The 26670-nt window shown below is 42.1% G+C and overlaps 1 protein-coding gene across 4 annotated transcripts in view; it reads right to left on the bottom strand.

The window, feature by feature from the left end:
* Positions 1-26670, bottom strand: part of SEMA6A (semaphorin 6A) — a 146887-nt gene that overhangs the window by 33262 nt on the left and 86955 nt on the right. For 2 of the 4 annotated variants that reach the window (XM_019554918.1, XM_019554921.1), the window contains 9 exons: positions 23784-23915; positions 21317-21472; positions 19147-19323; positions 18242-18382; positions 18042-18122; positions 16373-16431; positions 9223-9243; positions 9046-9096; positions 1340-1495 (listed from right to left, as the gene is read on the bottom strand). In XM_019554918.1, the coding sequence (XP_019410463.1) occupies positions 1340-1495; positions 9046-9096; positions 9223-9243; positions 16373-16431; positions 18042-18122; positions 18242-18382; positions 19147-19323; positions 21317-21472; positions 23784-23915 (974 nt within the window). The remainder of the gene's footprint in view (positions 1-1339; positions 1496-9045; positions 9097-9222; positions 9244-16372; positions 16432-18041; positions 18123-18241; positions 18383-19146; positions 19324-21316; positions 21473-23783; positions 23916-26670) is intronic. The other 2 variants (XM_019554919.1, XM_019554920.1) reach the window with 2 other exon arrangements.

Here is a 26670-nt window from a genome sequence, read left to right as displayed (position 1 = left end):
AAATCCTGGAAGTGCCTAAACTCCATGGGTATTTCAGTTTTTTTACTTTAAGTTGTCCAGGCATCTTAAATTCTGCTTCTGCACAAGACCAGAAGTGTCTCATTCTGTGCACCTGGTACATAGCTCATGCATAAGCCTGAGACTTTCTGAAAACCTGTGCATGGGAGCCTAAACTGTCCCTATATACAGTATATAGGTCTGGGAGGGAGGTAGAGGCGAGTGGTGCAACTCACGGCTGTGGATTCCCTGAGGCAAAAGCGCACTTAAAGTTTAGGCCCTACAATGTTGAGCATTATAATCCTTAAGCCATTTTGTCAATCTATCCCAGGGGTAGGCAACCCCTAGCACAGGTGCCAGAATGTGGCATGTGACGGCATTTTACTTGGCACGTGTGCCTTGGGCAGGTGGTAGGAAAGGGGTCGTGGATGCACTGCTACAACAAGGATCAGGCCCTTTGCATCTTGTCCACCTTCCATCCTTGGCATGCCAACAACTTGCAAGTCAAGGTTGTGAGTGTTTTTGGCATTCTGCCCAAAAACACTGCCAACCCCTGATCTATCCCGTAGGTGCTTTTGACAATCCCACTAAGAACCTACTTGCACCTTAACAAAATTAATAACCCTGTACACAGCCCAACCCCCCAAAAGTATTTATAAGCCTAAATCTCATTGGCCACGTCTACATGAGATGTGACTGCACAGTCAGTACTAAATGACTGTGCAGTAACCCAAGTTACTGTGCAGTAGTACCGACAAATGACTTTTTTGTGAAGCTACTGCACAGTAACCTGAGACTGCTGTGCAGTAGCATCATGCCATGCTTTCTGCCATGCACTGCTACTGCACTGTAGTCTTGGGTTACTGTGCATTCAGCATCTCATTTAGATGCAGCCATTGATAACAGAAATGTTGGCTGCTTAAGTACCTTTAAGGATATGAGCCTATATGCCCATCTGCATATGATTAGGCTAAATTAATCAAGGCTTGCTGAGTATTTAGATGGAAAGCAATACAGAAATGCATCGTTAATATAAAGCAATGAATCATCCTTCATCAAAGATGATGATGAAACTCAAGCTTAAACAGTTAAATCTCCACCTCCTCAACTCACATCTACATACTCGCTGTAAATTCACATTCATTTATTTGTGTTGTGTGGTTTCCTTAGTAAATAGCTAGGGCTAAGTCTAAGACTGCTTATTTTGCTTCTAACTTTGCGATAAGCTTTTAATTACAGAGCAGGAATTTTATTACATGTTGCCCTGAGCCAGCTGGAAGCAGTTACACTGTAGTCACCCCCCCTCCCTTTCCATCATAGGAAGTCATTTCCAAGGCCTTACCCTTCTTGTCTTGGTGATTATGAGATGACACTGCCACATGATCTGTATTTTCAGATGAGCCAACCGGATCCTTCCAATCCAGCATCCTAGTATCATAACCCTCTTGAGCCGGAGAATCAGAAGTGGTGGTGCTTGGAAGTAGTGAACTGGAGTGTCCTGTTCATGTTATAAATACAGTTAGGAAAGATACGACACATTAATCACTGGCCCGGCTATCTTACACTCAGGTGCACAGGCACTGCTTTCCCTGAATGATGGACAGACTTCTCTGAGGCTGCACAACATTTTAAAAGCTGTTTGAAGCCACTGCCCATAGGAAATGCAGAATTTGAACCTGTTGGGTCAGTAAAAGGACCCACTTTCAGAAGAGTCAAAGAATGTTTATGGGTCTCTGAAGCACTGGCTTTGCTTATCTTCAAAGCTGTAGTGGTTTAGGTTTAACATGACTGAGTTAAACTGGTGCAGCCAGGTATGAGCGCTCTTCATTCATTTCCAATTCATTTTCAAGTCTGTTGGCCTTGATTCAGTACAACAGTGACTTAAAACTATGTGATTACAAGGTGAATTTCCAGCAAATTAAGTGTCCGCACTCCACTGCACTGGTTTAGCTGATTTTCAAGCTAATTTAAAGTTAAAATAGTGCAACTTTTAATATAGCTAACTCTTGAGAATGATATATTAACCACATGCTGAACAGATCAGCTGATTCTTGCCTCAGGTTCCCGCTGGAATGACAGACTGTCCAGGACTTGGGTGCTCCCGTGGTGACAAAAAGTTTATGAAATGCCATACGCTTTGTTATTTTCTCACACTGTTCTAGTGCTTTGGAGTGGTCTCTGCCCAAATGGGCTTATGTATTGGTCCAAAGGGGACTGTGTAATACAGCTAAAAGGAGAGCAGGCACGAAACTAAGCATTATTTCCAGCCTCCAATCACATGATTTTTTGTCAGGGACACAGAAGTCACATGACCCTGAGCAGCATCTACTGACTCCTGTGGCTACTTTTATGATATTTGTCTACTGACTCCCTGTGGATGGAGCCCTGACATTTTTTAATCAGCCTGTGCCTTTTCAAGCTTTAATTTGTCTCTGCCCTGAGGGAGAATGTTTTTTTTCAGGCTATTTATTTGGAGCCAAGCTCCAGTTTCCGTGCAGGCTGCTACACACTACAGAAGCCATAATCTCGACTGCAGGGAGAAAGGTTTATAGGCCTGTTCCATGAAGTTTTATAATGATTCGAAACACTGTTCTTGCTGTTTTTACTAGAAAGGCTGTTGCAAACACCTCTGACATGCTGCAGATTAACAAACAACATGTTTATGGGGCATGGCCAGCCAGGCTAAACCCCCCCCCCCAAAACAACAAAAAAAAACCAAAACAAAAGATGTAGGAACCTAAAATGGGACTTAGGTGAAATTCAGGCAGGGAACTCCGAAGTTGCAGTCCTGAAACCCCCTGCTTAACTGCTGTCCAACCCTGTTAAGATGCACCTGAATCTGTAAGTGACTCAGTAAGCAAATTCAATGCCTGGCTTAGCGGGATCCAGAAGCTAGGTAGTCCTTTGCCTAAGTCCCTGGATGCCTGACACATACCACCAAGTTTGAATGTCATCACAAAATGCAGGGGAAGCTGGTGCTTTCCTTCAAAATCTGGCTGAAGTAGGTGGAACTCCTTTTTATATAACAGCCTAGTGGTTTGTTAGAGCACCAACCTAGATGCAATTTTCTTTTACTCATGAAAGGATTCACCTCCTAGGTACATTCCCTAACTAGCTATCTTTTAGTTGGTTGGTGGGATAATCCCCTTCTGCTGCTGAAACTGTGCCACTATGCAAAAAAAAGCGGAAGGGAAACTGATTCTGATGGGTGAAATCTTGATTCCAAACTGTGTTCGTAGGCCTGTTCTGCATTTTACATTAAAACACCTATCTCATAAAACAACACTCTAAGCAGCTTTATCCTGCACATGCTGACTTTAGGCGGCTTCCTGTACTGGCTGTTCTGGATCATGTTTTGAGGTGCCCAGGATTTCCTTGCACGCTGTACAGGGAGTTGAGGCATCTAATTCAGGGCCCTAGATTCCAGTTTAGGAGCCAGGCAGACAAGGTTCTTTGGGTAAATCTGATCTCTTTTATTAGACCAACTCGAATAGTTGGAAAACTTTTTTCTATTTGAATTGGTCTAATAAAATAAATCAGATTTACTCAAAGAACCTTGTCTGCCTGTGTCCTTCGACCAACGTGACTATAACCTACAGCCCTGTAATTCAGGAGTCAGGGATCTAAATATCTGTTGATGCATCTAACTGCTAGATGCCTAAATCTGGCAGATCTGGTTTGTAACCACCTCACAAGGTTGAACAGCAGTGGGAGTCAGCAAAAAAGCAGCGGCTTTCTACTAAATTGCTTTCTATTAAATTCTACTAAATTCTACTAAATTTAATGGACCTGCACTGAATGTTAATTCATCCAGAGAGAAAGAAAAAATCTCTCTGCTTTTCCCATATACTTTCTAGTAGTTTATATGATTCATCACACAGGGTTACATGCAGTGGCACTTGGGACAACATTTAACCTAGGACATGAAGATAGCCATCTCCTGTATTTAACTGGTATCATTTGCAGGAAAAGCAGGTCAGATCCACAGTGTTTTTACCATGGACCCAGCCTTGAGATGCTACAGTAAATCATTAACATGATTAATTTAGAGCTGTACCTCAGGCTGCAGAATTATGCTGACAAGGGCACTGTATTATTCTTTATCTATCATGACAGGAAGTGTGGTTCCACCAGTTCTCTTTAATACTGCAAATGAGAGGCTGCATTTTGTTTAAAGAGATTTTTTTTTGTATTGCTTACATACAATAGAGAAGCCAAGGAGATTATCCACTTCTAAAGATTTCCACAAAGCTACAGAGCAGCGCTGGAAGTATTGGTAACAGTTAAACGGATAGATTTTGATCCAAACTTGCTGTTTGGCCTTCAACTGTGCCAAAGAGGCACCTCTTTCCAAAGGGGCTGGTGCAGCTCCAGCTTGTGAACACATGCGCCTTTCTAAAATAGCAATATGCTGTAGCTTGAAAGCTTTTTCTTCTATACCATTTTATGCTTGTCAGCTCTTGTGCTCATCCCCAAGAAATAACAGAAGCAATGGGACAGAAAACAGGCTAGAAAGTAGAAATTATGAAACTTTCATGCTTTCTTTTCCCTCAGGGTAAAACTATCATGCCAGGATTCATGGGGTTCCAGACTCCAAGTTAATACCCCATTCAACAACTGCAATAATGTGAGCAATATTTGGTGAGCCCTGCAAATACTGCTGCCCTTCACATGAGAAACCAATTAGTCATAGCTTGATAAGGAATTATAAGCAAGAGAAAGTACTGCCAAGTAGCAGTCATATTTTATACCTGTGTTTGATATGCATTTTATATCCACATCTCTGTCCAGACACTTTCAATTTAGCTGTGTTCAAGGGGCAATTTTATGGTAATGCCATAAGTATGGCTAAGGAAAAACATTTCTTAATACGGTAATCTAGGGGAAATATATGCCTAAGGGACACGTTTTCTGCAGAAAGATTTCCTGAACCATATGCTACAAATACATGGAGAACTCCCTGGTAATGGAAATCTATGGCTATGTGAAGATATTAATGTGTACCAGATGGCAGTTAGGTAGAGAAGTGTTTTACATAAATGCAAGAAAGCAGCTTATTCACTCTGTTACTAATGTGTTAGTCTAGTACATGTTGAGAAATGATTTTCTACCTGTAATTGAGAGAAATTTCTTCTATTTGATATACTTGAGAGAGGAAGAGGGGCAGCAGTGGATGAAAGCATCATAACCTTTCCCACTTGTACTCAAGCCTAACGCTGCAGACATTTACTGCTGGATGCTGGTTGCTCCCAGGAGAGCAGTATTACGGTACCTGGTCAGCATTTGTGAAATCAGCCCCTTAGGGTGAAATTCATCCTTCAGCAGTGTGCCATCAAAAAAATATGTGCTACTTAAGTTTCTCTTACACCCTCCAAGTAGGGCTTAAGAAGGATGTATAAGGTATGCAGAGGTACACTTCACCTAGAGTGATTGTTGCATCTCAACAGTTTGTAATATGCAACCAGCCTTTTTCTCATTAGGCCTCATTGCACCTTCTGATAGTGTAAAAATGCTTTACAGCAATATAAAGTGGCTTTAGCATAAATGAGAATTCATTTATGCTAGTCCAATATCTCTATATAATGAGAGTCCAATATCATTGTCTTAACACACACTATGGTTATAAGCAATTCTATGTTATTTCTTCATTAAGATCTTGCCTTTGTTTTAAAATTATGCATCTGAACAATTGCAGGTATATACTACTTTTCAGGCCTTTATTGTTATGGCAGACCTGCTGTTTAAAGAAACAGGCTTTTTAAAGATCTGATTTAGGAGCCTGCATCATTTGTGAAGCTCTGCCTTTGAGGTTCTGTAACCATAATAATAAGACAGGAACAAGCAATCAGATCCAGCAAGATTGATATGCAATATTGAGGAATTTGGAAGTTGTAATTTAGTTTGTGTCTGTAAGCACTGATGGTGATTCAGAAGGGTTGTATTCCTTTAATGACTATTCATTCTATAGTATACTTATAAAATATAGAAAGATTTTTTTAACTTTAAAACAAAGACAGGAATTCAATATGTATGTGGTAGTTAATCTAATGTGCATGTCATTAAGACCTTAGAGCCTAAGATATTCTATACACTGGGCATGTCTACATGAGATGCTAACCGTGCAGTAGACTAATAACACTGCACAGTACTGTGCCAGGCAAAAACTGTGCTTATACGCTACTGCGCAGTAAGCATCACTAAAAACCCGGGCACTGGTGCTGCACAGTAGCATGAGTTACTGCACATTGATTTAGTACTTGGTTAACCACGTGCTAAACTTAATGTGCTGTAACTACAGCACGTTAATGAACATGTAGATACACCCATTTTCCTATTAGCAACTGTAGCAACCTAATAGAGAATTAGAAGGAAAAGCTAAATCCGTACTACAGAGGGAGAAAGGAATGTGGCTAGAGGGTAAAATAAGGGCCCAATTCACTAAAAATTGAGGTTTCCAAAAGTCATTGAAGTTGCCTACAACTCTGCAGAGGGAAGTCTGCTTTGAGTTAAGAATCTGAACTTCTTGTCTAAATAGTTGCACTTTGTTTCAAATGAATCCGATCTTCCATAGAGTGGTCTTCTGCAGAGTCTCTCTTTTTGAGTGTGGAAAATGAGTGTGCATAGTTAGCTATGTGAGCACTTTATGTTATTACTTGTTTATAGTTGATCAGGTGAGTTTCCCCAGAAAAGGAAAATCTGTCTACCAATTCAAAGGATGCTGATGTGAAGAATACAAGTTGAGACCTTGGTTCTTCTCTCCGATCCAATGGAAAAATTGGCAATACCTTCACTGAAGTTACAGGCTCCTAAGGTAGACTGAATATCCATTTGATTGCATTCTGGTATATACCAGCAATTTGTGTTACGGCAGTAAGGGATTTGTCAGTAATTTCACAATCCACTGTGAAATGCCAGTTAATTATACATTTATGTTTATGTTTAATAACTATAAAATACGCTGTTAATATATATAACTCTGTTCATGCTAAAATTATTTCTTTAGAATTATCATAATAGTTAGTAAGCATAAGAAATGTTTACCAGAAACAGGAATAAGGACCGTCAGCCTGATTGTGATATTACTACTGTTATTTTAACTACTAATAAGAAATTCTCTTATCTAGTGACTGCTTATCAAAATTTGATTCAAGAATGTCATTAGTATTAAGTGCAAGAAATATGAGTGAGAAAAAATTAGCGATGGGTCAGTATTTGCCCATTGTGTCAAATAAGAAAGATCTTTTTTTAGGAAAATAATCCAATAAATGATATCAGTGATTGGGAGAGAAAGGCTGATATCCAAGTGAATACTTTATACATTCACCTTTAGAACAATGGCATTTTTTACTTTGTTTTCCACTGGGACCAATGGTCATGACTTTGGTCAGATGAAAAGAATAGCCTCTCCCAAAGTCCATATTGCAATCTAGGTCAACCAACAGCTCTTCCACAACCCTGGAGGTAAGACTGTGTGTTGTACTTGTGACCGGGAATACCAAAATACTTGCCGATCAAAATCGTATTGCATATCAGCACTATGCACAAGTCATATTTCCTTTTCTTCCGATTCAGCAATGTACAGTTTATTATTGCTGTGCTTTAATTACTGCTATAGGCTTTGAAAGTATGAAACTGAAAACACTCTTTAAACTTGAAGAGAGGACGAGCTTGTTGGCAGATGAAACAGCAGCCTCCCACATATTACAAAGTTTAAGCTTGTCTTTGATTCTCTATATGTTGCCTTCATAGGTTTTCATTATCACACTTGCAAACAAATTTCACCTGCGTATTTTCCATTTCCTGGTTATAAATAACTTTCAGAACATTTTTTTATCTGCTGAATGCCATTACTGTGTCTGCAGTTATTTACATTTTGCTTCAGTGAGCTGCTTTTGGTTCTGTTTTGTACTTAAGCTTCTTGTAAGCACAGGATGAAGGTATTCATCTAATGTGTACTGCACACTACCTTCTAAATTTGTCTCAGTTTGATGGAGTTTAGGCCTGTGTAGCCTGATCACTAATCACCAATCCTGCACCACTGAACTTAATGGGAACTTGCTGTTAACTTCATGGGAAGCAACAGCACTTCCTCCTGGCTTGTGGGCATCTACCTCTGTTAGAGTAATGACTAATGGATTATCTGTATGATAAGCTACAGCAAAAAGAGTTTGGGTTTGAATGTGATGTGCAATAGCTGTTTTGTACTAACATCTCAAGTGGACACTAAAAGTTCACAATTCTGCACTAAAAGCACTTTTGTGCTTTAGCTTAATCTTTCAAAATGGACTAAGCTAAACTGCACAGAGTTACTCTGAGGGCACAATATGTGCATCTAGATCGGAAGCTAATATTCCCCAACAGCTATTCTGAGCTATTTCCACCATACACAAGCCTTTACCTGTACTATAGGTACTGGGGTTAGAACTTATTGATGTGAATCCCTTTGCCTTCAGAGTAATGGGTGGGATTCTAGCTCACTTCAGGGAGTGAGCGAGGATATTCTGAATGTTGGAGGTCTCCAGATAAATAAGACACTTTAGAAGTGTAGAGGCGATGCACCCTTTGTCATGAAGGTTGCTCGTGAAAGTGTCAAAGTAGCTTTTGTTATGGCAAGTTACTCCATAACTGCCTAAGGCAGAGTTCCTTGCTCCTTTTCCTGGAACCGGCTGCTGTGGAGCCAGGATACTGGACCACATAGACTACTTCTCTGACCTGGTGGGGCTGTTCCTGTTTTCTTTTCCTCAGTGAGTAGTTATGTAACAGTTCCCCAGGATCCCTCTTTCTAGACACTGGTGTAGCTTTTGATCAGCTCTGTTAAGTGTTCTGCATTTTGAGTGCTATTAAAATAGTCAGAAACTGTTTTGGCTCCAGTCAGTTTTGAGGGAAGATCAAGAAATGAATAACTGTATATCAAGAAGAATAATGTGCGTATGAGATTAGTGAATCAGGCCCAATGCAACAAAACAAAAACGATTGTTTCTATTTGGGAATGGGAACCAGCTAACACAAGGATTTGGGGAGAATTTTTAAAAATATCCATAAACTGACCATACACTGTGTTGTAAGACATTTCATGATCAGGCGAAGCAGTTGAAATGTCTATGAAAAAATAAATGAGGAAAATATATTTAAAAAGTATGAAAATAGTTAAAAGATTAGTAAAAGATGATTCCTCCAAAACAGAACTGTACAGACAGCAAATGATGTGACTAAGAACTTCCTTACCATTCAGTGCAACGAAGGAATCTGAAAGACAAAGAGAGAAAACGAGAGAGAAATCATTATTTTTAATACCATGTTAATTATTTGCTACTAACAAAACCTCTTCTAATTCTTTTGGTATTTAATTATAAGTGTAGTGCCCAAGGCCTCAATAGAGATCATAGCCTCGCTGAACTAAATGCTATACAAACACAGGTAACAGATGGTGTACAATCTAAGGCCTCAGTCCTGCAATAAGAACCAGGAGAGAAGATCACTTCCACCATGTGGTGGGATCAAATCCTTTGCAGTACCAGGGCCTAATTTAAGACAAGATGCAACAAGTGATATAAGCAGCAACAGAAGCTTGGTGGGGGGAGATGGGGAAAAGAGTAAAAGCTCATTTTGTTCAAAGTCACATAGGGCGTGCCTACATGTGAATCTAAGCCTGCTTAAAGTTAATGTGAATTAAGCATTTTTTGGCAGGTGTCTACACGTGGTGGGACTTGGGATTAAATTTAGTCCCAAGTGGCTCCAGCCCTGCTGTGTGCCTCTGTGGCCACTAGGGTGGATCTCCAGCCTCTGGACACATGGCTGTCAGCACTTGGCAGCCATGCTGAAGGTAGAGCCAGCTTGCAGCACTTGACAGCGATCTTGAAAGCACATCCTCTGCACTGTGACCCCTGGACTGACACTTCCTGAGTCAGAGCAGCAGCATGGCAGAAACACAAACAGCATGTGCCTGCCCTGCTCCTACCACAGCTGTGCTTCCTAGCCCTGACTGTCCCAGCTCCTGATCCTGGCGCCCAGGGACAGGGTCCCCTGCTCCTCAGGACTGGCGCAGCTGTCCCGCTTATCTGCCACTCTTCTGAGTGCCTACCACTCGGCCATCTTGAGCCACCTGGCTCCTCCACCTGCTCTGGCTGCCTTCTGGATGACTGGTATATGGCCTTCCACGGCTCCCATTGCCACGCAGCTGCTGCCACCAGCCATGGTGACGATGGGCTCCAGGATGCCAGTGGCCTCCTGTCCCACCAGCCCCACAACCTCTGGGCCTGTTGTGCTAGGCAGGAGTGGTGGCAGCACACTAATGCTGCAGGAATGGGATGATGACCACTGGGTTGACACATTCTGAATGACCCGGGCCACCTCTGAAGACCTGCTGTGCCAGCTCCAGTACCAGGAGACTGAGTTGTGCCCAGATGTCCCCACCAACATCCACCTACCCTGAGACCCACACCCCCCCTCCACCACCCAACACCACTCCAGAACACACACATTTGCTACGAAATCCTTTATTCCCCTCAAAACTCCCACCCCCATCCTCCACTCAACCAACAGAGCTCCCTCCCTTCCCAATACACAGAGCCTCTCCACCACCCTCCCCAATTGCTAACAATAAAAAACCCTCCTCCCAAAATGAAAACTATGTACAAGAGTCTCAGTCTTTCTCTGAGTCCTGGAGTTGGGGGCTGTGGGGTGAGGGTACTCAGGGTGCAGAGCCTGGTGGTAGTCAGTCAGCACTTTGGCTGTGGACAGTTTCCCCATGGGCCTGCAGTGAACGCCAGGGGCTTCTGTGGGCAGGAGATGGTAGAGGCCCTCCTCTGAGCCCTGGGTGGGGGTCTGCTGTGTGGCAGCAGGCAAGAACCAGAGGCCCTGTGGGGCCGGGGTCAGGTGCTAGGCATGGGGAGCCTGGACATGGCCTCAACTGGCTGGCCTTGGCTGATCAGTTGCTGCTGAAACAGTTTTATGCGTCGCTGCTCCAGGGCCTGCAGACAGGCCCAGTGCTCCGGCTGTGCCCAGTCTTGTGCTTCCTCCCAGGTGGTCTCCTTCCACCAAGCCAGCTTCCACGCCTGCTGCCACACTTGCTCCTGCATTGCCCAGTTTTCCACCACCGCTACTAGCCACTGGAGCAGGAAGGTCCAAGTCCCTGGTGCACTGCTGGCACAGCCGTTGCATCCAGGCAGCTCCAGTGGCAGGTGGCATTGACCATGAAGCAGCACTCCTGCAGGGCCCTGTAGCTTCTCTCCTGTGTCCAGACGTTGGCACTGCAGAGGCAAGAGACAGAAGCCTTTTGTGCTAGTTTGCTACATTGCAGAGATAAGATGTTCTGCACCAGGGGCCCTATGCTACCCAGCCTCAGATTGGAGGTTGACTGTGTATAGGTGCCCAGAGACCATGGTAAGCTGTCTGGGCAGGCCTGGGCCCAGGGGCCACCAGCCAAACACCCTGACCCCATGTGCTCCCTTGGGGCTGGTGAGCCATTGGGTGCTGGCTGCAGGCAGTCTGTCTCCCCTGCCCCAGGAACACCTGTGCTCCAGAGCTACAATGGCATGGGGGGCAAGCCCAGACTGCCCCACAACCTCGGTTGCTGCCTGGAGGGCTATCTGTTACAGCACTACATATCTCTGTCCTCTGCTGTCAAGGAGGACGTTGCTACCAGCATCCACACCTGTGGCGTGAGAGGCCTGTGCCCACCCAGCTGTGGGGCATAGGCTGCTCAAAGTTTTGAACTGTGTCCTGCCCCTCTGTGTGCTGTGGTGGAAGGGGAAGTGCAGGTAGTGGGGGCAGAGGCAGAGCTGGGGACTGGGAGGGCACTTCCTGAGTGCAGGACTTACCACGTGTCCGGGGCTGGTGAGGCAGGTGGATTGGCACAGGGCTCCCCCTCAGCGATGGCATCCAGCTGTGTCCATTGTCCATGGCCTGCTGTGTGTGGCAGGTTGGCACCTGGCCAGGGCGCCTCCACACCCTCCTGCCCCTGGGAGGAGCTGGCAGCAGCATGGCCAGCCACTCCTCATGGCAGGGTGTGGGGCTGGGCCAAGGGCAGGCAGTCATTAGGCAGGGCTCCCTGAGCTGCTGGTGGATGCAGCAGCTGGGGATGTGGGTGGGACAGGGTGCTGAAGGCCTGAGGTCCCCTCCTCTGGTGACACAATCACTAGAGGTGTCAGGGTGGGGTGAGGGCAAGGGCAGGCCGCCCCTGCTGGTGATACTCATAGGGGTGCAACCTGTCTCCTGGGGTGCCAAAATTTGGGTCAGCTCTTGCCTAAAGGACATGGTTTTTTGGGCACAGTCTTTTGGGCATGACTGCACTGATGACTGAACTTGGTCATGGCCACCCACTGTGCTCACAAGAACTTTGCTTTCATGTGGCATTACTGCGCCATCTGGGAGTGGCCTCATGCATGCATCCTGCCAGGTATGGCCTCATAAATGTGGGCATTTAAATGCCCACCCCACACGAACTGCCTCCGGACATCAGCCCTGCCCCAGAGCACCACAAGATTGTGAACCTCCTCCAGGTTTCAGTTCAGGGCCTGGGCACTCAGGATGGGCTTGGGTGTGTGGGTGGAGCCAGGGCTCAATTGGGATGACATGCTGGACATGCTCCCCACACTCTGGGCCCTTGCACAGCTGTCCCTGGAAGGCTTCAAGTAGCACCCAGGACAGGGGCATGGGCAAAGACCACAAGCTGTATGGCAGAGGCACTTTACCACAGTGCCTGAAAAGAGACAGAGCTGGGAGTGAGGAGCAGCAGGGAGCAGGTGCTGACTGTGCTGCCATAGACAGCAGGGCCAGGAGCCCTGGGGGGAGTCTCAGGGATGGGCAATGGATGCAGCAGGCTGCAGCCCTTGGCAACACTCATCTGCCGTGAAGGAGCAGCTCCAGCTAGGGGACAGGACAGGCAGAGGCTGCCTGGGTCCTGACCAGCGGGGGCACATGGGGTCTAGTGGGCTCCTGCAGACCGCATTGGCTCCTTCAGGCTCCCTGTGCTGTGTGCCCAAAGGCACAAAATGAGGCAGACCCAGCACTAAAGTTCTTGTGTTAATGTGAATAATGCATCTACACGTGCATTTATGCACTTTAACTAATCGCGCTTAAATTTGATACTTGCTTTATGCAGGTCTCAAAGTTAGATGTGATTAGCCTAAAATCACCGTTTTAAGGCACATTAAATGCCCATGTGTAGACATGCCTACATGATAATAAAAGCATGTAGGTTAACACTGAGCGAAATCTATCTCTGTGCAGTGACACAACCATTACTCCGTGACTAAGTGGGATTTAAGAGGTGTTATTGCTGTTGTGCTGTCACTTTGCACACAGGAGTAAATTCTGTCCAATGTTCTCAACTTGATTCTGAGTCATTTACTTTTCTCAATAACTGGTATCAAATATACTCCATTGCTATTCCATGCAGACACTATTAATCGGCCAATTCCCTGTAATCATCATGGCTGAAGTCGTTGTCTGGGGGGGCCAGGGAGAGGGCAATTGTCTCATGGATTAATAGTTATGAAACAGTTAAACAGTTAAAGCCTCAGCATAACTCTTGCATTTAAACTGTGAAACTGCTCATTGTCTGACACCTGACATATCAACAGGTATTTGCATAAGGAATGTGGCTTTGGAGACATTCCGATCCTTAGTTTTACATGGTTCAAACTGATTTTGGAAATATCTGACAAAGCAGCTAGGAGCAAATTTGCAATCAAATCACTGCTGGGACCCATATATGCATGACATGTGGGTATCCAGTAGAGTCCTCTGCCTCAAATATTAAACTCTTTATAAATGTCAAGTCTTACTGCAATTGCAATTAATTAACTGCCATTAACTGCAATTAATAAAAAAATCCCATAACTTCAAAAACAGCAGGACTAAGGGCAAAATTACATAGTTTAGGTACTGGGTCAGAGATACGAACCATTCTACACTGTGGGAAGCTGTGAAGGGACAGTGAGAAATATTCACTGGAGGGAGACTGCACTCGAGAATAGCACTGCCTGCTGCCTTTAGTTTTCCTAGTCTGGGAAAAGATTGATATGGAAGTGAAATGGAGCAGCCAGAGGATAAAGTCGAGTTCTCCCAAGTACAGGGACTGCAATAAGAAATGGCCCTTGAACTTGGCTGTACACAATAGGGGGAGGATCCTGGCATTCTCTCCAGCAGTATGCCTATGCAGGAGCTGGCCCTACTTTGGCCTTAAGTCAATTTGCTCTACTGCTCTATTTTCTGTAAGTGTGGGCTCAGTACATATTAACTCCTCAGCTTCAGAAATTTTATTGTGTCTGCAGGCAGAAGGAGAAAATCGACGGTGAAGAATTGGATTGTACAGGGTTCAAAATAATGCCCAGATTTTGAACTGAATCAACACAGGAAAGAACATTCAACATGACAGGGGTCTTGCATAGCCTTAGGTATTTCTGAAGTCTTCTATCAGTCCACGCGATTTCAAGGAATAGAACATGTGCTGTACTCCCTGGGAACTATGGACGCTGTTACACGAGCTTTAGAGTTGGGAGAGGTAGAGGGGGCTTTAATTAGAGAGGCTCTTGGGAGCCTCTCTAATTAAAGTGCCCACAGCGCCTTGTGGATTCAGTGTCCTGTGCTTCAAAATGGCAGTAGGGGTGGTTTAACTAAAGCTAGTTTGACAACCTTTAGTTAAAGTGCCCCCTCCCCCCCACCATTTTGAAGTGTGGGGACATTGAATACACATGATGACAAGGCTGCTGGCGCATGCTAATTAGAACATGTTGGGATAGGCATTGGGCATGTGTATAGGTGCCTTATAAGTACTGGGGTAGCCCAACAAAACACTGTAAGTGCCTCACTATCTCTTTCAATTTCTAAGTCCAAACCTAAACCCCTGCTGAGCCTCCACCTAATGATAAAGTTCTTTAGGAATGCTGGGAGCACTCCAGTCTTCACAGTGTTGGCCAGCACATCTCTCTCACACAGGCCTACTGTGATTTGCAAACTAAATATCCCTTCAAAACCTGCCTACAGGACTGAGTAGACAGAAATTTTATGGCAATTATGCCTTATAGCTCATGTGCTACAGCAAATCCAACTATTATCCAATAGTTTAGTAGTTAGAACACTCAGTAAGGATAGGAAAGCTCTAAGCTCAGATCTGTTCACTGCATGATGGGATTTGAAGTCACATCTCTCACCTCCCAGCACTGATCCCTAATCACCAAGTTTTGGGGTATTCAGGGTTCAAGTATGTCAAATGTACCTTGGCTTATCCTTTGCATTTCTGAGCAAATTTTGATGTGATCCTTTTGTATTGAGCCAGGGCACAGGTGTGATATTGCAGGGATTTTTGGCATAAGGTCTCTTAAATACTCCTTATGAGATTAGCACAGATATATTTTAAAGAATCATGACAAAGCATGAAGCAGGATGTGATCATTAATGGTGCTCATTATATCATCTCAAGGCCACATTCTGATACTCTTGTTCTCATGTTACAAACCATGCAGTTTAAGAAGAGGTCATCTGATGCCACGGACATGAATGTGAATACTCAAGATACTGCTCAAGGTGAGTGAGGGTGTTAGAATTTGGCCTAGGGGACTAGTCTGCATTCCATGCTTACTGCCCACGTTGTCCTACACCGCACAATACGTTTCCTCAGAAAGAATCCTGGCTTCTCCACTGAAGTCAAAAGCAAAACTCCCACTGACTTCACTGGAGTTATTATTTCACCCTAGGAATTTTGGATGGTACACAAAGCATGAAGGATCGGGCCTGTTATCCACAAGCTTTAGTTGAGGTCTAAGCATAAAGAAGCTTTAGTTAGATTTTCAAGAAGTCACCAATCCCTCGCTGCTTCACTGCACTCTTACAGGACCACCAAGGCCAGACACTAAGGGGAGGCCGTCTTTACTGTCCTCAATCCTTTCCTTTTGCACATAGCTTTTCTTACTCCTGGGGGCTGAGACGCCAAGTCAGAGTAATTAGGCTTGATGGCAGCTCTTTCTTGTCCTCTATGCCCAAGATTTGTAAAGCAACAAAGTGTAGTTTGCACTGCTGTATTAAGCCCGTGTGTTCAAGATTATGTACAGAAACAAACTAATCCACCCATGGATTGAAAAAGGCCGTAGTGACATTTGATTATTACTGCTATAATTAAAATCCTTCAAAACTTGACGTGTCCTGCAACATAACTGCCTTTGAAACAAGTGCCACCATCTATAAACACAGTCTAGTGTTTTTTTTAGACACATATACACAAATACTTTTCTTAGATGTATTACTTAAAGCATTATTGCTGTTATTGTTACAGGTTGCATTGCTACCAGCAGAACTCTGAGCAGGTAATGGGGATTCTGGGCATTCAGAAAGATTCTCTGACACAAGATAAACACAGGGTAAAAGCTTTGCTTACTTTGGCAGTCACCCAGGCCATCTGTATTGCCATGCTCTATGTCCTGTTCAAATGCCAGTCTAAATACCAGAAAGAAACATAATGATGTGAATAACAACACTCACAGGCACCACCAGAGAGAAATCAGTACATCTAAAATTGAAATACAGATAAACAACAAAGCTGATCGCTTCTTTTGCAAAGCAACACAATGCTTGAAAAACACAAATATGGGCCATTTGGGGTAATTTTCACCTCTGAATGGTTCTTTGGCTGCAGAAGACACTTTACCTTTTTTTGGTGGAAAATCTACTACATCCCTATAGTCCAATGAAACAGACAGATATATCTTCAGGAAAAAATTGAAGAAATTCAGTGAATTGAGTGATAACCCTTAAGCAAACAATGAAGGTATCAGGAAGCAATTATGATTCTATCCTTACTTGCTTGTACAAAGTAGAAGGTGCAGTGCCATTTTGACAAGAACAGGGTGACGAAACAATGTGTAGGTGCTGAGCTGAGGTGCCATGGACCAGATTCTTAAAAAGATTAAGTAAATATTATTGTGCTGAGCGTTTCAGGGTGGAAAGCATTTCAGCACCTAACTCCCAATAAAATTAACAACCTAGATTACATAATGGACTTTTGCACTTAAGTCTAACCTGGCCTTGCAATGCCAAGTGGGGAAAAAAACTTAAATGCCTTTAAAATGCTGGCCTATGCTACAGAAATGCTGATAGATGACAACACTGCTCTTCAACATTGTTCAATCTAATGACTGCTCTGAGGCACAGTCTCTGTTGCTATAATGAATACGACACAATGGAGCATTATAGTTAACTAAGATCCTACAGCAGATCTTAAAAAAACCCCTCCAAATTAAAAGAAAGGATTAAATGTCTGGTTTAGGTAGAGGGATGATAACTCGCCCATTTTGCATTTATTGAAGACCTGTAAAGAAGCAGTGTTAAGAAAGGCTGCCTAAAGGCATACAGAGACCATCTGATGCTAATGCTACACTTGTATCATCAATATCTTGATGAAGTACAGCCAAAACTTAAAGTGGGTGAGCTTGTGGTGGTCAGACCCAGCCAAGAAAAGAGACCTTTGAGGTGGGTCTGTTGTCTGCAGGGAGGCACTTATAAATGTATTTAAACAAGCTTTCAGAGCCTTAAGAGGCTCTTACGAAACAATGAAATTTCACTGTTAAGCAATGAGACCCATCACTTCCTAGTTTACTCGCAGCCCTTGCTAGTGCTCTGTGATTCCTCTTGGTAATGCACAGTAAATTAGAAGGACTGGTTTTGTTTTCAGTGGACAAACTGCTTCAGTAATCTAATTTGGATTCTATTGCTTCTTTAATCAGCTGTGATGGCACCAGTGTGTGCTGGTCCAGACTTGCTCATCCTGTTCCCTCTCTTTGAGCAATATGTGAGACTTATTGTGTTTCTTTCTTCTTTTGTTTTTTCTTCAGGGTAACTAATCAGCTGAGAATTTTCATCAACCAATATAGAGAAAATCCAGAGAACACAAATGAGGTGAAAATATACATTTTGCACATTTTTTTTTCCAAGAGCTCAGTGTTGCCTGTTGGATTTTTCAAGTAGTTCTGTCCAAACATAGAGCTGATTGTCATCAGTACTAAGGTCAATAATTTTTACTCAGTCTACCAATGCCAATGTCTACTTACTTAGCACTAAGTAACAGATGCGTACATGTCCCACTTTCTTTCACCCAGCCACAGTATGGGTCTCTGGAGGCTATGCAGGCCCTTTAAAAAAAAAAAAGAACACGAAGCAGTTATAGTACTCCTTTTAAAGATTTCTAATAGCCTGTATGCTTTGCAAACACATTTTAAACAGCAGAAAAATACTCCAACGAAACACGTACTTTTTGCACTTTCCATGACGCTCACATCGTCCCAGGGGAACCTTTATCACACAGGTAGAGAATGCTACATACAGGGCACTGCTTTGTTTGTCAAGCTGCATACCCATAATCCTCTTGTCTTCCACTCCATCATAACTGCACCTGATTTGATGAAGTAGGGTAATGTTATAATGGATTCCTTGGGGAAACTTGTTAATAGCATAATGAATCCTTAATCCTAGTAAATTCCAGAGAGAAAAATTTATTAGGCCAGGGGAAAAGAATATCCATCATCCACTGAAATCACTGCTACAAGGATTTACAGAGAAATATTACACAAGCATCATGCGTATTGCCTCCTTTCCCTAACATCAGAGGGGCAGCTGGTAGGTCAGATAATTCTACAAGCTATATTAGATGTTGCAGATATAGCTTTTTGCACTGTAGCCACCACAATAGAAATAGGAAGCTGCTGGCATGACATACTCCATAAGTCAAGTCTTAAATTCACTCCTCTCCTCATATGAAGTAGCTTGAATTTACTGAAGTTGATTGCATTGGGGATGGCCGAGGTTTGGGTTGTGTGTCTATGGTTGCCACGAGATCAGTGTTTGGAGGTATTAGGAAGGGGTCCGTTTTGTGGGGAGGTTGCTGCTGAGCTTTGACTGTTTGTTTTGATTACACTGCATTTTTAATTATTTGTCAAGGGCGCTTAGGACTAACTGGGATGGACAATTTTCTCAGTATGCTGTAACTAAAATAAAATATAATTTAGAGATATGAGAGTAAACACAAAAGAAAAAATGAAAATGACTCCAAAACACTGGCTTCTGGGGCCATTTCCTTTCCACAGGACAGAGTATACCCTGGGATATCAGAAGTGTCAATGCCACCCTGTAGATATTCACAAAGAGCCAGATACACACTTTTCAGGATTATAAACGTTCATCTCCTCCAGGAAAAGGCTATCATTTAGGAAACCGCTGTTTCCTGTCCGGGCCAAGAACTTCAAGATGATTCCCTTCTCTGATCCCAAGAAAACCACAGTGTAATTCTGATATGGTCCAGCGGCAGTGTCTACTGCAATTTTGGTCAGACGATATCTAAAATAACAACATAGCATTTATCATCACTTGAGTTGCAGTGTCATTTATTTTATCACTTTTTCCACTTCAGATAATTATTTGGTAGCTTGCTTGTAATTTTATAGTAAATATATAAACATTTTCCCTAGCAGAACTAACTCTATAGGTTCTCACAGAGTATATTAGTTGGGCTCTAAACTCTGTGTGTGCGTGTGTGTGTGCATGTACATGTTTGTGTGTATGCGTGACATGGCTAGCAAAAGTGTTTTCAACAGCAAACCTCAAACAGCATGCTGAACAGGTGAATAATTCTCTGAAACCATTTACTTATTACCCTTCTAAGCTGAAACGAAGTTCTGGTCTGATGACTTCTAGGATGAGGAAAAGAAACTAAGTACACAGAATTTTTGAAATGTCATGTTCTGTCACATAAAAGCAGTCACGGGTGCTGGACTATCTATATTCATAATTTTGATAGTAAAACCTATGCCAGTACAATACTGAGACACTAAATGCTAAATAAGCTAACTAAGCTCTGCTTATACTTCCCTGTGTATAACCATATAACTACCACCAACATAGCCCAGATGTTGGATGAGATCAGCTCATGACGAAGAACAGCTTTTTGAAGCTGAAATTGAGCATGGCAAATACGATACTCCCAAGCAAGGAAATGCATTCTGAGGAGTTTGCTGCATGACACAATCAATTCTTTGGTCAAAGATATAGACAAAATCATTCAATTCAATCTGCAGTTTAGGAACGCTTCTGGATTCCTCTCTGATGCTAACCTGTCACATAACTACATCTACAAGGAACACTTTCTACCATCTCCAGGAATCTAGGGGACTCCAATAGCTCTGGTTATACATGATTAATGAATTAATACAGAACACTATAATGTATCTCCTCAGCATCATAGACTACTGCTACCTCATCGCATCTGTCCTCCACTCTTTCTTCCATGGCCTGCTGTAGAACATTGAATCAGATTTCAGGACTCTATCTTTATTTTCAATGCGGTCTATGGCCTAGGTACATGATCTTACAGGTGCAAGAGGAGAATACTGGTTGACAGTTTTGCTTCTCTGGCATCATAGGCCTTTCAATAATAAGGATGAATCTTGGCTATGTGGGTGACAAAGCTTAACCGGTACTGTTCCTGGCCATGGGATAAATAAGAACTAAAGAGAAGCACAAACCTCATCAACCTCTACTCAAAGAACATTCCTTTAACCTGACTACTTTAACATAAACACATAGCAGCGTTTACATAACTCTACCAAAACTAAACACTACATTACGGATACAATTCTGCCTTTGTAGAGAGGGATCAGAGAAGGAATAAACTACATGCTGCAAAAGTTAGTCAGATGGTATAAAAACCTACTGCGGTATGGACAGGTATTACAGTAATGGGCATAGTATAATAACCAATATAAAACAGAATTGAAATGTGTTTCCCAGAATGTGAGGGCAACACATTTCTGAGGGCTGTTGATTAATGAGAGTTTGTGCAAATCTCTGTATTATTATTTCTTTCCTCACTGTCAGCATGGATAGGGATTATGTGATTATTTCTGTTTGTACACTTGTGTAAACATTGGAACACACCAGTACATATCCTGACAGACATCTTCATATCCTGGGGACATATCCTGACAGATATCTTTATATCCTGTGGACATATCCCCTGGCTATCTGTTGAGCTTTACCCAAAACTTTTTACAGAGCTAATCCGTAAGCAAACATGCAGGTCAATGTTCCTTGCTCTGCATTTCCTCTGAGATCAGGATTCAGCACAGGATGGCTGGAAAGGACTGAAATCTTTTTCAATCTTGAAAGTTGCTTTGGGAGTTTTGTGCTACTCAGCACTATCGTTATTCATAACTGGATTCACATTCAGCACAACAGAAATGTTTACAGATTTTCATAGCATCTTAGGACTGTTAGTAACACAACCCAACAGCACATGAAGAAAATGATAGCAGTCCCTTTAGAATGTACTTACCTGACCATTGTCCTCAGGAACCAGGGTCTATTGACAATTGAAGGTACAGCCTCATCCATAAGAGGGTGTGTTTTGATAAAGTTTAGAGTATCATCTGGGAACTCATTTGAGCTTACATACTTTTCTAATGATGCAGACCCAGCACAGCAACCTGGCCTACATAAAACAAGGGGAAAAGTTCTGATTTACTGTCTTAGTACAAATCTGCTAAGTGCACTGATTTTCTAAGCATCTGGAAAGAGGTGAGAATGTGCCAAAGACCACAAGGAAGCAAACCATCACTGAGAATGAAATTTCATTAGACTTCCCTTTGCCTGCTTAGTGCTTTTGGGACGTTCAGATCTCTGTTTGAAAAAGAACTGTTCACAGTATTTCTGTCCAGATGGAGCCTAATAAGTATATAGATTTTTTTGCAAGACACTGCTCACTGCCAACACACTCAGGTGTTAACTTGCCCACAGCCACATTCTTTTTCCTATAATAAGCGCACTTTGTTTGATTTACAAGGGAGAAGTTCCTTTTTTAAAAACAACTGTGAAATAAAACTGTTCAAACTGCTGTCTGCTGAGTGGCAGGGGTGTGACCGAGTTAGAGGCAGCGTAAACACTATATTTATTGTGATTTGTTTGTTTCTGACAAGTATGAGAACCCCGATACTGTAGGCATGAGCAAATCTTATAGAGTTCTTTTAATGGGATGTACTTTTATTGTAGTCAGATAACTTAATTGCTTGTTTTATTCCTAAAAACTACCCCTAGCTTTTAAAGCAATTGCATACCCTGGCTAAGACAGGGAGGTCATAGAGTATTAGCAACAGTTGTGTTGGTTATTTTGTACAAAAATTGGTCAGCCTCTCCTTCTTTCTACCAGTATAGTTTTTCAGCCTTTGAGTTGTAGTGAGATTGGACAATGAGAGCCTGCAGGTCTGCTCATGCAGTAATGAACTTGAATAGGGCCATAGCTAAGCTAGGTCCACTGAAGTCAATCTTTTGTAATTCAGTTTACACAAAATGAGATGTTGGACCTAGATAACATTTATTCTTCAGATATAGGCAAATTTTCAGATGTGATTACTAAAGCCAGGAACCTACATTCATAGTTAGTGACCTCCCTTTCTGATATGCCTAAGTGCCACCAGTTCCCTCAAACCAGCGTGAGTTGCAAGTAACTATCACTTTTAAAAATGAGCACTATAGACCAAATGTTGTATGAAGTCTTCCTGCCAATTTATCCACTTGTTTAGGTCATGTTAGCTGGTATTGCCTCAGATATGTTTCCTAAATGTAAACTCCCAGCCTATGTGTTAGCCATGTTCTTCTTTATATAAGGTACAGGTGGTCCCCTGTAAAATTCAATTCCAGCAATCTTCTTTACATAAATGGTTGTTTAAATGACTTCAGAGTTCTTGTGCTACCTTCTACCACTAAAACAATTTACCATGCTAAGTGCTAACTTACCATGCTACGCTCTACTAGTAAAAATAGTTAGTTATTAACATGACTGCTAACAACACTGATGGAAGTAGGGGAGGGGAAATATAGGTGCTGAGACTCTATTGTGATGAGCATCCAGAAGAAGAACAGGTGTAATGTTAACAGATGTCTGAAGTTACTTTGAAGTTCTTGTTGAGTGTATAACCTATCAGTAAAGTTGTAGACTGATAACCTCAGATGTAAGACCTGGAAATGCCAAGTTCAGTGACTCTATCTGAAACCTAATAAACCAAATTCAGTTTTGGTCTGATCAAATATAACTCCTAGGAAAGCCTTTGGACCAAATGAAACAGTCATTTAATAACATCAACAGTGATGTAATTTATGAATTTGAGGTCAAGTTCTTTTTAATCTAGTGTAACTATACTGACACCAGTAGGCTTACCTTACTTTTATAGCAGTGTATTTCAGAACAGAACTAGAGCTGAATGTAAATGACTCAGAAAAGGGTGCCAGTGACAAAATTTCATAACATACACTGAATGAATATTTGTTGATTGCACAAAGTGAGTGCAGTGACCACGCTGAACTGGAGTTCACTGCAATTACCAGGAATATGAGATAAATCAGTTACCCATTTCTATATTACTCCCTCAATTAAGCTGATTTTCTTTCTCTACTTATTTCTTCCTTCTTGGCACATTGGTTATATTTGTTATGCTACCCTAGCAAGGCAACCAGCCACAAGCTCTACTGTCAGATACGTTGGCTTCCAGATTTAACTTAAAAAGAATGTATATCTTACGCCACCCCTGATTTTGACATAATGGATCGGATCCTGACTAATCCTGGCCTTATTCCAATAGCATTTTAATGGCATGCTCCTGTTTTGCACCAGAATCTCTTCGATAAGAACCATATTCATTCTCTTTTACTGTTAAAACATATATTTTCTAATACATCTTTATTCACATCACTATTCAAGCTCTCAAAGGCTCTTTGTTGTGGGCACAACGTAGCCTATAAAAACATACCTGGGTTTGGGCACTCGTTCATCAGGAACTGGTGTCCAAGTAGAATCTGGAGACTTCTGTTCTTTGAATCTCCCCGTAAATACAGTGGCAATGTCAAGCATGTCATAGGCACAGACAGCAGAGCCAGGGATGCTGTAAAGTGACATTTCCCAGAAATGTTACTCATTCACCAGTTATGCATAAAATTTTGACTGAAAACCAAGCTGTACAGAAGTCTTCCTGTCACAGGCTACTCAAACCTGACCTTTCTAACCTCTGGGTATTGACAGTAAAAGGCCGCCCCATGCAAACAATTTAAATGTACCAATTGGCAGTCAATTCCTGTCAGTACCATTTGTTTCCAAAAGCCTCTTAAGAAAGAACTAATTGCAAAAAATATAACGAGAGGAAAGACTCTGGGAAACTCTGCCTGCCTTTGGTGATGCAAGAAGAGTCATATTCTGTCCAATTATTTGGAAATTCAAGTTCTTGTAAGTTACAACGCAGTCTCAGTATTACTTTCCACAATTCTTGCTGGGTCTCTAAAATATAGACTAGAGATAATTCAGAAGTTGGAGCTGATCCATCTGTATACCGAAGCAGCTTATTAAGTCTGAAAGCTGAATATTATTATACTATCCTTTCAATGTTCTGATTTCCATCAGTTTTTCCTTTACAGTTCTAACCAAGTTCCCCTACACAGGAACTTGTTTAACTCAATCAGCTGCAATGAGTTTGTAGAAACAATTTTTTCTTTTAACCAGTAAAAAAATTAAAGGTGAACTTTACATGTAACCAGATAGTAGTAATATCTAAATATAATTACATCCTTACATAAACACTTTGGAAAAGCTTCGAGGTTTCCCTTGGTCAATGGCTTTAAGGCATGAATTATTCATTTAACTACCTTTATTGTTTACACATGAACTACTGTGTTCATGTCTGACTTTAGCTACTTGATTTTGATAAGATAAACAGTGAGCACCAGCTGGCCAAGACTTTTAATCATGGTTTTAGGTAGTGGACTATTATGCATCAACCCCCTTTCCCCAGCCCCCCCCCCCACACACACACATTGGCCTCTTTGAAATGAGGAAACAATAGTAGGAGAAGGAATGTGATGGGTCTTAGAAGGAACATATATTAATATGAACATAATTTTGTAATTATTAATGAATGTTTGTGATTTTAATTTTAAGCTGCAACATCCAGATGAAGCAAGAAATATGGGATAACTTTAGCCCAGTTTAAAACAAAGGCAGATGTTTGGATCTCCAAAGGCTGGTTTGTCTCATGGAAGGAGACCCATTTTGAAAGGCACAGTGTGTCCAATGAGTTTTAAAGAGGGAGGGCCCAATTTATTCTGGTACAAATTTGCCAGGGTTAAATTTGGCCCTTGGAGCCAAGAGAGACCTTGAGCACATAGGGCACAAGCTTGGAAGATACTAGGAAACTCCTGCTGGTGCTGGGCAACTTCAGCTTTCACTGAAATCCATCTGCAGTTGGAAGAGCCCAGCTCTTTCCAGTTCGAGCACCTAAGGATGGCCAAGTGCAACTTAAAAGCTGGAAGCTTGACATACACAGGAAAATTACTGGAGAGCTGGATGCCCCAGTTCTCTTTGCACTGAGGAAAAGGTATGTGTGGCACACCCATACCCCTCTCCAAAGCTGTGGCTGCTCAGGATCCCAGTATGTGGATTCATATAGAGGAAACTGACCCAGTCAAAAAAACTTCAGTCCACATCCTATAAATGCCATAACCCAGCACCTATTACCAATCACTCACTTCTGGGGTGGGAATGGGGGTTCAATTCCAACAAACTAAGTAAGAACCTTTGTTTTCATGAACAAAGCCATGTTTCTAAGTCTTTTGTCAGTGCATTAATTTCATCCACTGCCTGCACAGATCTGTTACTGAGGTGTTCTCAGGACAATGCATCTTCCTCCTTTCTCCCAGTCCCCATTCTTTTCAGAAAGGCCTGGAGGAACAATACTTTTGCTTTTCGTATGAAGGGAACATTTGTAGCTCCATTAATAAAGGTTACTAATGATGAAATACAAAAAACTAATTCTGATGACATATTTCTTCCTTTCTGGTAATGTCCTGTAGGTTTTGTTTATTTTTCTTGTATTAAGGAGATGTGTGTTAATCTATTTCTGCTGTTTAGATTTCAACTGAAGTCATATACTCCATTTGTGGCACAAACATACCATAGCAGCTACTCTTTTGCTGACAAAAGCAGTAATTATATACCATAGCCTTGTACTTACTCTTGTTGGAAACCAGTGAGAGTTTTTTCCAATGTCCTCACTGAAGTTCACCCTTTGACTTTAAGGGGCAAATGTATGGCAAGAACAGATGAATTTCAGCAATAAAGTTCACATTTTAGTTCAAGTGTTCCTTGACATAAGAATAGAGAAGAAGCAGATCCTCTGTGGCCCAGCAACAACTTTTCTTTAATTAGAACATTTTTAAAAAACTTTTCCTGGAAACCTCAGTAATTAGATGCAGGTACATGTTTTAATAACTTACTGAGAAGCATGAAATAATATATACTAGTAACAAATTCTTAACAGATGAGGTGATATTGTAGATCGCTCTATAAGGCTTTCTATAAAATGCAGGTGTTAGAACAATGGGTTCCATTATTAGTATTAATGGCTTGCATTGCAACAGTGCCCCCAAAAAGATGAGGGCTCTTTTGTATTAGATTCCTTTTACCCAGAAAGCCCTGGCTTTCCTCCCAAACTACAGGACTATTTTACACGAATGTCATGGAGTGGAGTTTCATGGACTTAGAAGGGACAGAAAGGATAATATACCAGATCTGAAGTTTTTACCAAATACTCCTCTATAAAATTGTGGGTGTGGTCAGCAAAAATTAATACAGCATGATGAGGCTCTATT

This window comes from Crocodylus porosus, unplaced genomic scaffold (assembly GCF_001723895.1).
Source record: "Crocodylus porosus isolate Cpor-Errol unplaced genomic scaffold, CroPor_comp1, whole genome shotgun sequence".
Classification (NCBI taxonomy): domain Eukaryota; kingdom Metazoa; phylum Chordata; order Crocodylia; family Crocodylidae; genus Crocodylus; species Crocodylus porosus.
The sequence above is the reverse complement of the archived record's forward strand: the minus strand, read 5'-3'. Positions and strand labels throughout refer to the sequence as shown.